General features: G+C 55.7%; 1 protein-coding gene across 2 annotated transcripts in view; it reads left to right on the forward strand.

Moving 5' to 3' along the window:
• Positions 1-12,465, forward strand: part of RGMA (repulsive guidance molecule BMP co-receptor a) — a 43,942-nt gene that overhangs the window by 13,385 nt on the left and 18,092 nt on the right. The window contains exons 1-2 of one of the 2 annotated variants that reach the window (XM_038532741.1): positions 1,623-3,422; positions 4,156-4,271. In XM_038532741.1, coding sequence (XP_038388669.1) covers positions 3,262-3,422; positions 4,156-4,271 — 277 coding nt within the window. In that variant the 5' untranslated portion in view covers positions 1,623-3,261. Of the gene's footprint in view, positions 1-1,622; positions 3,423-4,155; positions 4,272-12,465 lie in introns of those variants that run through there. The other variant, XM_038532742.1, reaches the window with a different exon arrangement.

A 12,465-nucleotide genomic window follows, 5' to 3' on the forward strand; every position in this document is an offset into this window, starting at 1 on the left:
GTCCCAGAAAAAGCTCACCAGATAAAATGCAATTTTAGTAAAACCAGTATGACCCTACCAACACAGCTTCCAGGTGCCAACACTCTCCCTCAGGTTGCTACCTGCAGACCTATCCTATGCAGGAACCAGAGACCAGGCCAGCCCCCCACCCCCCCCCCCCCCGCCCCCTGCAAGTCTCAGGACTTGATTGGTCCACTTGGGTCATGCACCAGTCACGGCTTTATCGGAAGTGCTTATTAAGTTATCTGTCTCACCTTGACTTTTAAGTCCAAGAGGATAAACTGACAGACTCAACCTGAGTCTTCACATGTACCCAGGATTGATGAAGCGTGGCAGGACTTCTAAACCTAGCAAATCCCTACCTGTTAGTCACCTGGGAGAGCTAATGAAAAATGCTGATGCCCAGGCCCTACCCAGGGATTCAGATTCGGCCACTCCGGAATGGGTCCTGGGCAGTGTTCCTGCTAAACTTCCTCAGAATGATGTCCCCAAAGACTAAATCCCTCCTGTTCTTGAGATCTCTGGTTGGGCTCCCAGGTGCTAAGAATGGACACCCTAGCAGAGCACTGCTGGCCCTCCATGCACTTTCCCAAACTCCTGCTCTGTCTTCCTGTGGCCTGATCTCCAACAGCCACCCTCCTGCTTTCCCAGCTCCACAGGCAGGCCACACCTTGGGATGTGTTATACTCACTGCGCCTTCTGCCTGGAATCTTTGCCCTGCTCCTCCTCCCCCCTCCCCTGGCTCTCATCTCCCCCCCCCAACTCTTCCACACTGGGAACACTCCCCCTGCCTGTCCTGTGGGGAGTCTGGGCTGAAGGCCCCTGGCGCCTATGTTCTGATGTCTCCACTGTCAGAGTCTGTGTTCTGCTTTATTGAAAGCGATGGTCACCTGTCTAGCCTTGACTTAAAGCCCAGTGCAGACTTCAATCACTGGAATGAGTGGCCCCGGACTGCACATCAGGCATGTGCTTGGTGTGCTCAGCTCCAGTCTTGTCAGCCAGTCATTGGGTGAATCCTTAACTTTACTCAGCCTCAGTTTCGCATCTGTAAAATGGGGATGATCATAGAACCTACCTTAGCTTCAAGTTGTCTAAAAACATACTTAGCTAGCACTTGACATAATGTGAGAGCACATTGTAATATTCGCCATTATTACAGTCACTCTTACTGAAAAATGCATCCTTCAAAAGATCCTCAAGAGACATCCCACCTTTTCGGAAAAGCCTTCCCTGACCTTCCTCTAATCTCTGTTTCTACCGGCAGTTCAAAGCTAGGAGCTGTCTTATTTAGGTCTTTCGTCCTCCCAGAGACTACCATGCAATAGTCCTGATTATACGTTTATTGACTGATGACTCAGGCCCTGGATTTGGGAGCACCCTGTTTGTACCCAGAGGCAAGGAAAGCTAGAGTCTCTGACACCCCTCACCCCCTGGGAGGACTTCAGCCTTATATAGAACCTCGCCTTTCCGAAACCCCCTGCCCCTCTACCACACAGCCCCATTGCCTAAAGGGGGAGGGTCAGGGGGTAGGAGTAGGGGTAGGGGACCAAGGTTCAGTGCTGGGCCCAACAGCCAGGGTTGGGGGGAAGGGAGCTGGAACCATGCGAGAGAAGATCTCTAACCTGAGGCTCAGAGTACAGCCTGGAGGAGAACCCATAAGGGTCATCCTCTATAACGCGAACTGTTTATATGAAGTCAGCTACACCTTGAGTTAAGTGAGTTTCTTTGGCGAATGGACTGCTGAGTTCCATAGCCCAGTGTTCCAAGATTTCTTATTGCAAAGACCTGTGGAGTTGGAATAAGCTGGTTGGTTTGGCCCATATAGACAGATTGCTCAAGGCCAACACAGCCCCATACTGCTTTTTTGCAGGGGCTGGATTTCTCTTGATAGTCTAAACTACAGAAAGGCCAAATCTCCACTTTTATGGTGTCCAAATTCAACCTCACACGTCTCTCCTCGTGAGTGAGAAAAAAAAAAAAAAAAAGCCTTCTGCGTCCTTTTCTTAAATCATTTCTTATGTCCTAAGAATTGGATCTCCTCACAAAATGGCACCCTATCCTGTAGCAGGAACTCTGGGGAATTCCCATGGCCCAGTCAATGCCCCTCCCAAATTGTACTGTTGCAGTCTTGCAGTGACAATATTATCAGTCTGCCCTTCCAGATGAAGAAATTGAGGTACAGAGGCTCCAAGTCCTGCTTCCAGAGGTCCACCTCCGGCAAGGACTGCATTGCAAAGGCCTGCTTTCAGGTCTTCAGAAGCCTCCATGGCTTCCCCACTGGGCCGCATTCCCCACTGGAGATGCCACAGCAGTGTCTGTGGTTGATTCATTGTTGGGGGCTGCTGAGGATCCTGATGAATCCCCTCTCATTAGTGAGAAGCTTCAGAACTAACTATGAAGGGCACAGTCCAGCAAATGGTGTGAATTGACGGATGGACCTCAAAGGTACCACTGTGCAGACTGGCTCCGTGCCTGCCTCAGCGGGCCAGGGCTGTTCTGGAGAATAAACCACTAGGTCTGGCCCAAGGATGGGGCCACGCTCCAGAGAAATACCAGTAGAGCCCTGGGCTAGCATTTTGCAAATCGGGGCTTAAAATGAACCCCAGTTTGGGGGAACGGTAATTACAGCCCATTGCACCCAGACCTAACTCTTTGGGGGAGATGTGGGGGTGCAACTTTACAGGCGAGCAGTTGCCTTCGTGGCATCTTGCCCCAAGGAAACAACAGCTTCCTTTTGCCCCATGGCACAGCTGGCTGAAACAGTGAGCTCCCTTTCTCACCTGTTTTTTTGCAGAAGCCAGATTGAGAAGTACGAGTGCCTGGGTTGTGAATTCATGGGAACTGGGGCTTTCTTCCCCTTGCCCAAAGCTTGCTCCTCCAGAGCAACACTCCCTCCTGGCAGGCAGAGTCCTGAGTGCAGGCACAGCCTCGCAGCCTGTGTGGCCTTTCGGCAAGTGAGGACTGCGATAGTGCTTAAGAGAAACATCAAAATTGGATAAAAATTCAGGTTTTTTTTCCAAAGAACCAGATGAGTCGGCTTGGAGGAGAGGTGAGGGGGGGCCAAGGGAGGAATTGGTTCGACTCAAAACACTTGCTCTGGCCTATTTGTGTTCCATCCAAAAGATGTTTCTTGGGGAAAGTTGCCAGTCTCTTAAATATCCCAACAGCGGCAGAAGAGCCCCAGGTCCTAGGCAACCTTGGGGAGGAGACCTTTTTCTCCTGGAAAAATAAGCGACCAAGTTAGGGGAAGTCACCACCCTGATGCCCTCCCAAGAGCGGCCTTGGTGGCCCTACCGTGGCAGCCCCAGGAGGCCGGCCCCGGCGCACCGAAGAGACCGCTGCGTCCACACCTCCTCCGGGGTGGCAGCCGTCCTGCCGCCTCCGTCAGGCTCACAGGCCGCCAACTCGGGAGTGCAGCCCGGGCAAGTACTGGGGAAGCAGCGAGGCGCTGGAAGGGGGTGCGGGAGGCTCGGAGCCCAGGCGGGGTGGGTGGCCTGGGGTGTCGGGGGAGGGAGCCGCGAGGTGCCTTGGCTGCTGCGATCCAGCGGGCCACCCCGACACCCCCGGGCATCTCCGAAGTGGCTTTTCCAGCCTCCTGCCTGGGGACACGTCCGAGCCAGGGCAGCGAACCCGGGGGCGGGGGTGGCGGCTTCGGGACGGCAGTCGGTGTGGAAAGGGGTCCCGGGGCCGGTCTCCGGGCGCAGTTTCTACTCGGGTTGGATGTTTACAGGTTGGATTCTGGGGGCCTCTGCAGGCCGTCCGGGGGGCGGGGGGCGCTGGGCCCCCTCCGCCTGGGCCGCCGCGGGGACCGGGGAGCCGGGGCGCGCCCTGCGCCCCTCCCCGGGCCCGGGCTCCCGAGTCCCCCGAGGCCCGCGTCGGAACCCCGCCGCCTCGGTCCCCGCCCAGCTGGGCCCCCCCACCCCCCGCGGGCCGCGCTGAAACCCGAGTGCGAGGGGGCGGGCCGCGCAGACATTGGAGGGGCCCCGGGAGGGAGGGGCGCGCGGGGAGGGGCGCGGGGAGGGGGGGCGCGCCGGGCGCCCGCGGCCGAGGGGGACCGAGCCTCCCGGCTCGCTGCTCCCGCCGGCGGAGCGAGGCTGCCCTTCCTCCGCAGCGTGATTTATTTTCCTCTTCTTTTCTTCTAAACTCTTCTTCCAGGGAGAGGCTAGTGGTCACAGGCCGAGCTGGATGGATGGGTATGGGGAGAGGGGCAGGACGTTCAGCCCTGGGATTCTGGCCGACCCTCGCCTTCCTTCTCTGCAGCCTCCCGGCAGGTAAGGCGCTGCCCGCGGCCCGGCCGCAGCCCCCGGCCCCGCGCGCGTCCACCTGGATCCGCCCGGGCCCCGGGCCCCCGGCCCCCGCCGCCCACGCCCACCGGTCTTTGTTTCTCCCGCGCCCCGCGGACGGCGCGACGGATGCCCGCGGGGACCCGGGGGGGGGGCGGGGGGCGAGGGGAAGGAGCCGGGGCGGGGGGCGTCGCAGGGGCCGGGCGCCCGGGGGTCCTGGGGACGCGCCCCTTAGAGGCCCCGAGGGAGGGGGGACTGGGGACGCGCCCGAGGAAGGGGGTCCTGGGGACGCGCCCCTTAGGGGCCCCGAGGGAGGGGGGACTCGCGGCGGGGGGCACTTCCCGGGCTACTCGCCCAGGGCCGTGCGGACCTGGGGTGCCCGGGGGTGGAGCCGCCCCCGCCCCCGCCCCCGCCGCGTCCCGCCCCCGCCCCCGCGGGGAAGCCCACGCACGCGGCTCACGCGAGCTCGGGTGCCTGTTTGATAACATTCCGCGTCGCCCCCTGTTTGTTTTTATTGTGTCAGAAAGGGAGAGAATTTCAGAATTAAAGCTGAAAAAGCCATCTGTTTCCAATGAATCCCCCATAGTTTTTCACAATGTTTTTGGCAGATCGCTGCTTTCAAATTCCTCCGAGCCCGGACCTCTTGTTTTTGTTGGGGGAAGGGAAACCAGCTCCACAGAGAAGCATTTGTTCCTTCCCAAACGCTCCAGTTTCTTTACTTTCCCCCCCTCCCTTTCGGGGGGAGGGGGGAGGCACGAAACTTAAATCCCCGGTCTGTTTTCTTTATAATGTTTCATAAAACTTTATTTTATTTTGGCCATATGCTACTCACAGCCTGGAAAGGCCAGTTAAACCCTTTATACCCATTTTTCTCTTGCTACGAGTACCAATAAAGCCAGTGTCACGGGCCGAACGGTCCCCGTGGCGAGGCGGGACCCGGGCCGGCCCGTGTGCTGCGGGGCGCGGAGGTGCCTCTGCAGAGGCGCGAGCTCCCCGGGCTGCGCGGCGGCGGGACGCGAATCCGCGGCCCCGCGCGCGCCGGCTCTCGGCCAGAAGGGAGCCCGGTCACACCGGGAGGGGGTTGGTTTGTTTTGCTTCGCAGCCAACTGGGTTTCGGGAACTGGCGGAACCGGGCAGCCCGGGGTTGGGCCTGGCCGGGAGCTGGCAGCGGCGGGCGGCCGGGGATCAGTTTCCCTTCTCGCCCCAGCCCCGCTCCCTCGGCAGCTGCGCGCCCTCGGGGCGTCCCGGAGAGCCGCGACCTGCTCCCGGCCCTGGAGTCCATCGGGGAGGCCCCGGCCGAGGGCAAGCCGGGGGTGTCAGCGACCCACCGAGCCCTCGGAGCCCCGTGCGCCCCGCGCCCCCCGCGCCCCCCGCGCCCCCGGCCTGTAATATGAACACCTCTAAACAGTGAGCCCCGCCGCAGGGTGGCCTACGCCTCCCACCACACACACACACACACACACACACACACACACACACACACCTTTTAAAAGGCGGTTTCCTCATCTACAGAACGAACGGTCCGCCCGAAAGGCTGATTTGATTCTCTTCCCAAAACTCAACAAAATAAAATGAAAATGTAAAAGACAGCCTTCCTTAAAAGGAAATCCACCTTTTGGAGAAGCAGGACTTTGCTCTGCGTGTGCGTCTCGGTTCGGTCTAGATAAAGATCCGGCCCATTGGAAGTTTTATCAGATGGGTTGATAAATAGCTTTTGTCCCTTGGCTGCCTTGGGGGATGTGATCTCAGCTCTGAGCTGAAATTGAGAAGGGGGGCTTAGAGGCCCTTAAAACAACACCTTCCCGCTCTTAAAGGGGCAGCACTTGTTAACTTCTTGAATTGGGGAGAGGAAAAGGAGGGCTGGCAGAGGGGCGGCTGCCAGCCCCTGGGGTGGTGGTGTTTTCTTTGTTGCTCATTTCATGTCTCCATCTGAAGAACTTTACTTTAAAGTATTCCCCCCGCTGTCCCAGGAAAGCTGGTGGGTTATATAATTCACAGGGCGAATTCCATCACTTTTGTTTCCTAGAAGCCCATTTCGTTTTTTGGCTTCAAGGCTGGTAACTAAAACCTGGCAGAGGGAATGGATAGCCGCCGGACTGTCATGCCAACTGGCTCGGGTTTCTTCTAGTATGAGGCCTTGACAGCTGCATTTAGTCAAAATTGCCCACCTTACTGAAAACTGAGCTTCCAGTCTCCCCAAACCAAATACCTCCAAAAGGGAGGAGCTCCAAAACCCTGCATGCTCAAGAGATCAGGGTCAAAAGACAGTTTCTTAAGGAAGAGATGAAGTGGGTTGTCTTCTTGCCACATAGAGATGGACTGTCCTCTTCTTAGACCCCAGTGGCAGAGAAGCGGCAGGGCTGATGGAGAGTGGGGAGCGCCAGGTGGGTGTTGGAGAAAACGCAGAGCATTGGCCAAGTGCAAGCTGTAGAGACCCCCAGGAGCCCTGCAAGGCCTCAGCCTCTCCCGCTGAAGACAAGTGGAATCTGGCTAGAGCAGCCCAGTGAAAGAATAGGTTTGTTCAGGGCTAGTTAACTTGAGTGGCTGCCAGGAGTAAACCCATAGGAGTGCAAATTAAGTTGGAACTGGTGATGTGAAGAAAGATGCCTTAACCTCTGTAGACTGAGAGGGTTTGTGTTTTTGGAGAGTGTTTACATGTACTCACTCAGTGCATATGGCACCCTGGCACACCTACTGTGTTCCTGACTCCGTGATGGGCATTCGGGGCCTTCCTCCCAGCTCGGCCAGCAGATCCCCAGCCTCTGAATGGGAAACGGCTCTGCAGTGTTCCCCAGACCGCAAGGGTGTGTGCTTGGACGATGCTGTGCCCACAGTGGATGTGGATGGACCAGTGGCCACGTCTAGCTGGTTTTGGGGGGTTGGGGAGGAGGCCTAAAAAGACTTCTTAGAGGAGTCTTCCACAAATAACATCTTGTTCAAAATACAATTAATAGGTACTTCTTCAACTTTGAAAGCATTGTGACTGAATAATAACAGATTGCTAAGAGAAACCCATCAAAGGGTTGTAGATACGCTGGCATGCCTCCCGTTAACATCATATGGATGCTGTGTTCTAGCAGTGGTTCTTAAAGTGTGGCCCCTGGACCCGCAGCGTCAGCCTCCCCTGGGAGCTGGCTAAACATACGTCCTGGGCTGAGGCCAGACCTACTGAAGCCCATGCTCTGGGGTGGGACCTGCAGTCCCTACTCCACGAGGCCCTCTAGGGGGTTCTGATGCATGCTTAGGTGGGAGGACCATTACTGCCTGTCTTTCCCCCCCACTCCTTTCTTTTGCTTTAACTTTGAAACTGCGCCTGTTACAGAAATGTTAGCCCTCAGGAGAGATGCTAAGGCTCGGGGAGACCAAGGCTCTCTGTGGTGTCCAAGCGCATCTGGGTCATTGCAGAGATGAGAAAAAGCTGGTATTTAGAAATGTGCAAGCCAGTTGGTTTGCTCACATTTTTGTCCTCCCCATGGCACTCGGTGTCCTAAAGGGAGAGAATGAAGTGATGTCTGGTCGCAAGAGCCAGGTGACAGCAGAGCCAGCTAGCATGTGGGTCTGCACGTGACACACCAAGGGGTCTGCAGGGCAGGGCCTTAGCTCCCAGGGAGGGCAGCGCATAAAGTCCTATGGACGGCTTGCCCCTTAGCCCGTGAGCAGAGAATAAGGAGAGGATCTCTGGCTTGTGGGTGAAGAAGGGAAACCTGTGTGTAAGGTTTAAGCAATTGCTAGCAGTCACCCCAGAGCTCAAAGGAGAAGTGGAGACAGGTGATCCATGGGCTCAGATGAGGATGCTCCGTGAGATGGGGAAGAGGAAGGGTGGTCCCAGGACCCTTTGGAGGTAAGAGGATGAGGTGGGGGCCAGTTTATATAATGGGGGTCATTCAGTTCCTACGAAAACTCTCTTCAGTGAAATATGCAAGGCCCTGCGCAGAACTGGGCAGAGAACCCCAACTTTATGTTTTCATTGAGTGGTTAGCTACTTTGCCGTTTTCCTGCTTGGCCCAATTCAACCTGCGGAAAACTGAAAGCACTGTTTCTTCTAGGGTGACCAATTCATCCTAGCATACCCCCAACTTTTCTAGTTTTAAAGCTGGAAAGTCTGGTGTCCTTGGAAACCCTCTCAGTCCTGGGCACACCAAGGTTGTTGCTCACCTTAGATTCTCCCCATCCTGGCCCCAGGACTAGGGGCCTGGTTTGAGTCTGTTAGGGACTGCCCAGAACCGTGAAGCCCTGAGCATGAGGCGGGCCTGTCCATTCAATCCAGCTGCTTGGGGCTGGGCTTCTTTCTTACACCCCTTCCTGTCTGTTCCCATTGTCTCCTGGCTACAAACAGTTGACCAGCCCTGGGACCCGCCTCTCAGTCCCCCAACCCCCGTGCACACCCCCAAATGAATTGTCCTAAAAGTCCTGCTCAGGAACCCATGCCTCCTCATAGTCCTCTTTGGAGCATCCAAAAGGGGAGGACCCTCTGACTTCTGCCCCCCACCCACTTTCCCCAGGCTTCTGGCACATGCCCAGGCTCCAAGTCAGTGCTGCCCCACCCCCAACTCTGCCACCACCCCACCACACCTTCCCTGTGGGCCACCTCCAGGCCTTCCTTGCTCGTGCCACTCCCTGGTTTGGAATGGGAATGCCCGCTTGATCAAAGCCTAGGTTCAGAGCCATTTGTGGGAGTCCAGTTCCATCCCTCCAATGACCTAGACACCTGTTCCCTTGGCTGCAGACACCTCTGCTTCCTCCCAGGTTCATTATTTTGTGGGTCTTGGGTTTTTGTCTTCTCCTCAATCACTAGTTCTGCTTATAAGGAAAGAGCCCATTTTCTGTTTCTTCATACCTTTCTCCTTGCTACACACCCTGAACACACCTGGCACAATCTGGAAATTGTAGGGCCCTTGGGCTTTTTGCATTTCTGTTTTGTTTTTTCTCAAGAGACAGGAGACCAAGGGGGTGGGGGGTTTCCCCAGTTGCCCCAATCTTTTTTCTAAACTTGCTTTTGGTTATAAAAGCAATACTCATTTTTTACATCTAAAACCCAAAAAGGATAAATAAGTAAATGAAAATAACTCAAATTCCCACCTCCCGTAGACAGCCATCACTACCTAATATTATGCACATCCTTTGAGACATAATACCTTATATCGTTCTCTCCAAAATCTGATCATTTGAAGGGGAACAATAATTTTGAAAGCTCTTTTCATTTATTGAGCAGACACAGTATACCAGGCGCTCTGCCAAATGCTTTAAATTCAACACCTCATGAGATCACCACACCTTCTTCACGAACATCATCACTCCCACTGCCCTGAAGAGGATACAGAGGGTCAAAGAGGTTCCCTGATGTTACAAAGCTAAGTAGTTACAGAGCCAGGGGGAGAACACAGGACCACCCCCTTTCCCATACACCGGATTTTGAGTAAACATCCTCATTAAGTTTGCTTTGTGGCATATGAGAGTTTGTGCTATGTGGCATATAAGGCTTTAAAGCGGGGAAAAAATAAAAAACAAGGAACAAAATTTGGAGAGATAGGAGATAGCAGAATGAAGAGTGACCACATTTTCTGCAGACAGAGCATGTTTGCCCCCATCCCAAAGGCCCTCTCTGCTCCCTATCCCTCCCTGGCTGAGCATTTCAAAGAAGAAGATGCCACCCAGCCATAGGTCAGGAAAACAAGTTGGCAGGGTTGTCATGGTGCAAATTTTCCCAAGTCAGATTTATGTCTTTTGGGTTTTGCTTATTTATTCATTTCATGCACCATTTCACCCAAGCAGTCGGAATACCGAGACGCCTATTAAAGTGATCCGTCTGCACCCAGGTCCTTGCAGAAAGGAGCCCATTATAGCTCCCCATGCTAAGGAATGTCCCATGAACACAGGCTCACACATGTGTGCGCCAGCCGGGCGTGTGCCCAGCTGGCGTGCGTTTGCCCTCCCACTGCATGAGGCAGGCGGCGAGGGGGGCCGGCCTGCGGATGGCGGTGAGGGAGAAAAAGCCACTTCAAATGAACTTGGACCTGGAGCGGCTGAGCAGATGAGCCCAGGGTTGCTGGAGGCAGAGCCAGGATGGAAAATTATCATTTCTAGAGCCAAGCCCTAGACTCAGGAAAAGGGGTTATGCCTCAAAGCACGGAGAACAAATTGCTCACCTGAAAGCTTTGTTTATATCAAAAAAGTGATGCCTTTGCCCATTACCACCCTCCTCGTGGACCTTGTGGAATCCGGGGTAGCTTAGTTCTGTACCCTAAGGCAAGATGCTCTTGGTATGGAATCTTGCTCCAGGCTCAGCCCTCGGCCGCATGGGTCCCTCTTCACCCACCGGACTGCCAGGCCTGCTAGGGGCCTGGGGCCCGAGGTGAACACAGGTGCCTTGTCAATGTCCTGTTTGCCACTGATTTGGCTCCGCATGGCTCCAGTGTGAGGGAGGGGGGGTGTCCAGTTTGGCAAGCCAAGGTGTGCCCTGTTTCTTGGCACTCGGCGGGGTTTCTTGCAGCAACTTGGCATGTGTGGCCAGGGCAGAGCAGCCCTGGCTGGGTGTGACGAGGGGGGCAGCGCCTCCTGCCTCAGCTCAGTGGGTGGCATCAGGCCACCTCTTTCCTCACTGGACAGTGGGTTCACCCCCCAGCTCCCCAGCCTACCCACCTCCCCTTCCTTGATCAGCTGAGAGTGTCTCTGTAACTTTTTCTTGCCCGGCTCTTTGTCCTGGAGGCTACCTCCTGGAGGAAGCTCCGAGAAAGGTCCCTGTGCCTTCAAGGGAAAGGCAGGCTAGGTGGGTTCCCTGGGATTGATCTTGGGCTGCACAGGGCAGGAGTGCTTTTTAGGAAAGATGATCACCTCTGGCCTCTTGCAGGTTAGGTAAGGTAGAGTCGGCTGCACCTGACCGAATATCCTGTCTCCCACCTGGAAAAGGTTGTGTGTTCCTACAGGCATCTGCTAACCTGGATGTTGACGCCAGGGTGATCTAGTGCAGTTCCTGCAGGACAGGCACAAACAGGCAGTTTCCGGGCAACTCCTAACTCAAGGAGACTCCGGGACCCTGCCCAGGCCAGGGTTTGCCACATACTGGCACCAGATCCATTGGCTGCCCTGTCCTTGATTCCGTGCTAGGGGACGGGGAGGGTGGGGAGTGGCCTGCTGTTCCTGCTGCTGCAGGGACAGGCTGACCCTCCGGCTTGGTGCTGCCTTCCCTACCTCCTTCAGAAGCCCCCCAATAGAGTTTTATGATGACAGGGAAGCCCCAGTGCCCCTGCTGCCCAGAATGGGTGCAGGACGGGAACAGGAGGTCTCAGGGCTTCAGTGGATGGATGCCTTTCCACAGAGACTGGGTAGTGACTGCTCTTTTAAGCCATTCTGCGTGTGCTCTCACTGCTTCCACCCGGACGAAAGCCACCGCCTCCTAAAAATAGGATTCTGCTCCTGCCATGCACTTACTGAAAAATTTTCCGGGGGCTCCCCATGATCAGCCACGTCTAGTCTGAAATCCTTAGGCTGGCACGGCAAGGTCCAGGCAAGAAAGCAAAACTGGCTGGGGTATTTCCACCAAGGGACTTTAATACAGGGGATTGTTGGGCGCTTTGGGGAGCACCGAAAAGTCCACAAGGGACCACAGAGGTACACAAACTGCAGGAAGCCCATTCCACCCTTGGGGCTTGGGGGACAGGGAAGAGGAGCTGGGGGGCGGGCAGGTGTCCGAGGAGGGTAACTTGGGCACCGTGATAGAAACAGCCTGGGGCCAGCGCCCCTTGTGGAGGAATCTAACAGAACTGGGGGACCAGAGGAAAGCCCCCAGGCCCCCCAAACACGCAGCATAGGAAAGCACTTGGGCGCTCCGTGACACTTGCTACCAACCAGCATGTCAGCTCCAGCCAACCTCCCGGTGTGCACCTGCCAAATCGCACTTGCCCTGAGACCCGGCAGAAAGGCTACGTCCCAAATCCCTTCTCTTGCCTCCATGCTTCTTTTTTTTTTAAGATTTTATTTATTCATTCACGAGAGACACAGAAAGAGGCCGAGACTTAGACGGGGTGAAGTAGGCTCGCCGCAGGGAGCCTGATGCAGAACTCGATCCCAGGACCCCGGGATCACGACCTGAGCCAAAGGCAGATGCTCCACCACTGAGCCACCCAGGCGGGCCTCCATGCTTCTATCTCTCTTGGGACTTGGGATTCCAATGAAACATGTTTGT

This window comes from Canis lupus, chromosome 3 (assembly GCF_011100685.1).
Source record: "Canis lupus familiaris isolate Mischka breed German Shepherd chromosome 3, alternate assembly UU_Cfam_GSD_1.0, whole genome shotgun sequence".
NCBI classification, from domain to species: domain Eukaryota; kingdom Metazoa; phylum Chordata; class Mammalia; order Carnivora; family Canidae; genus Canis; species Canis lupus.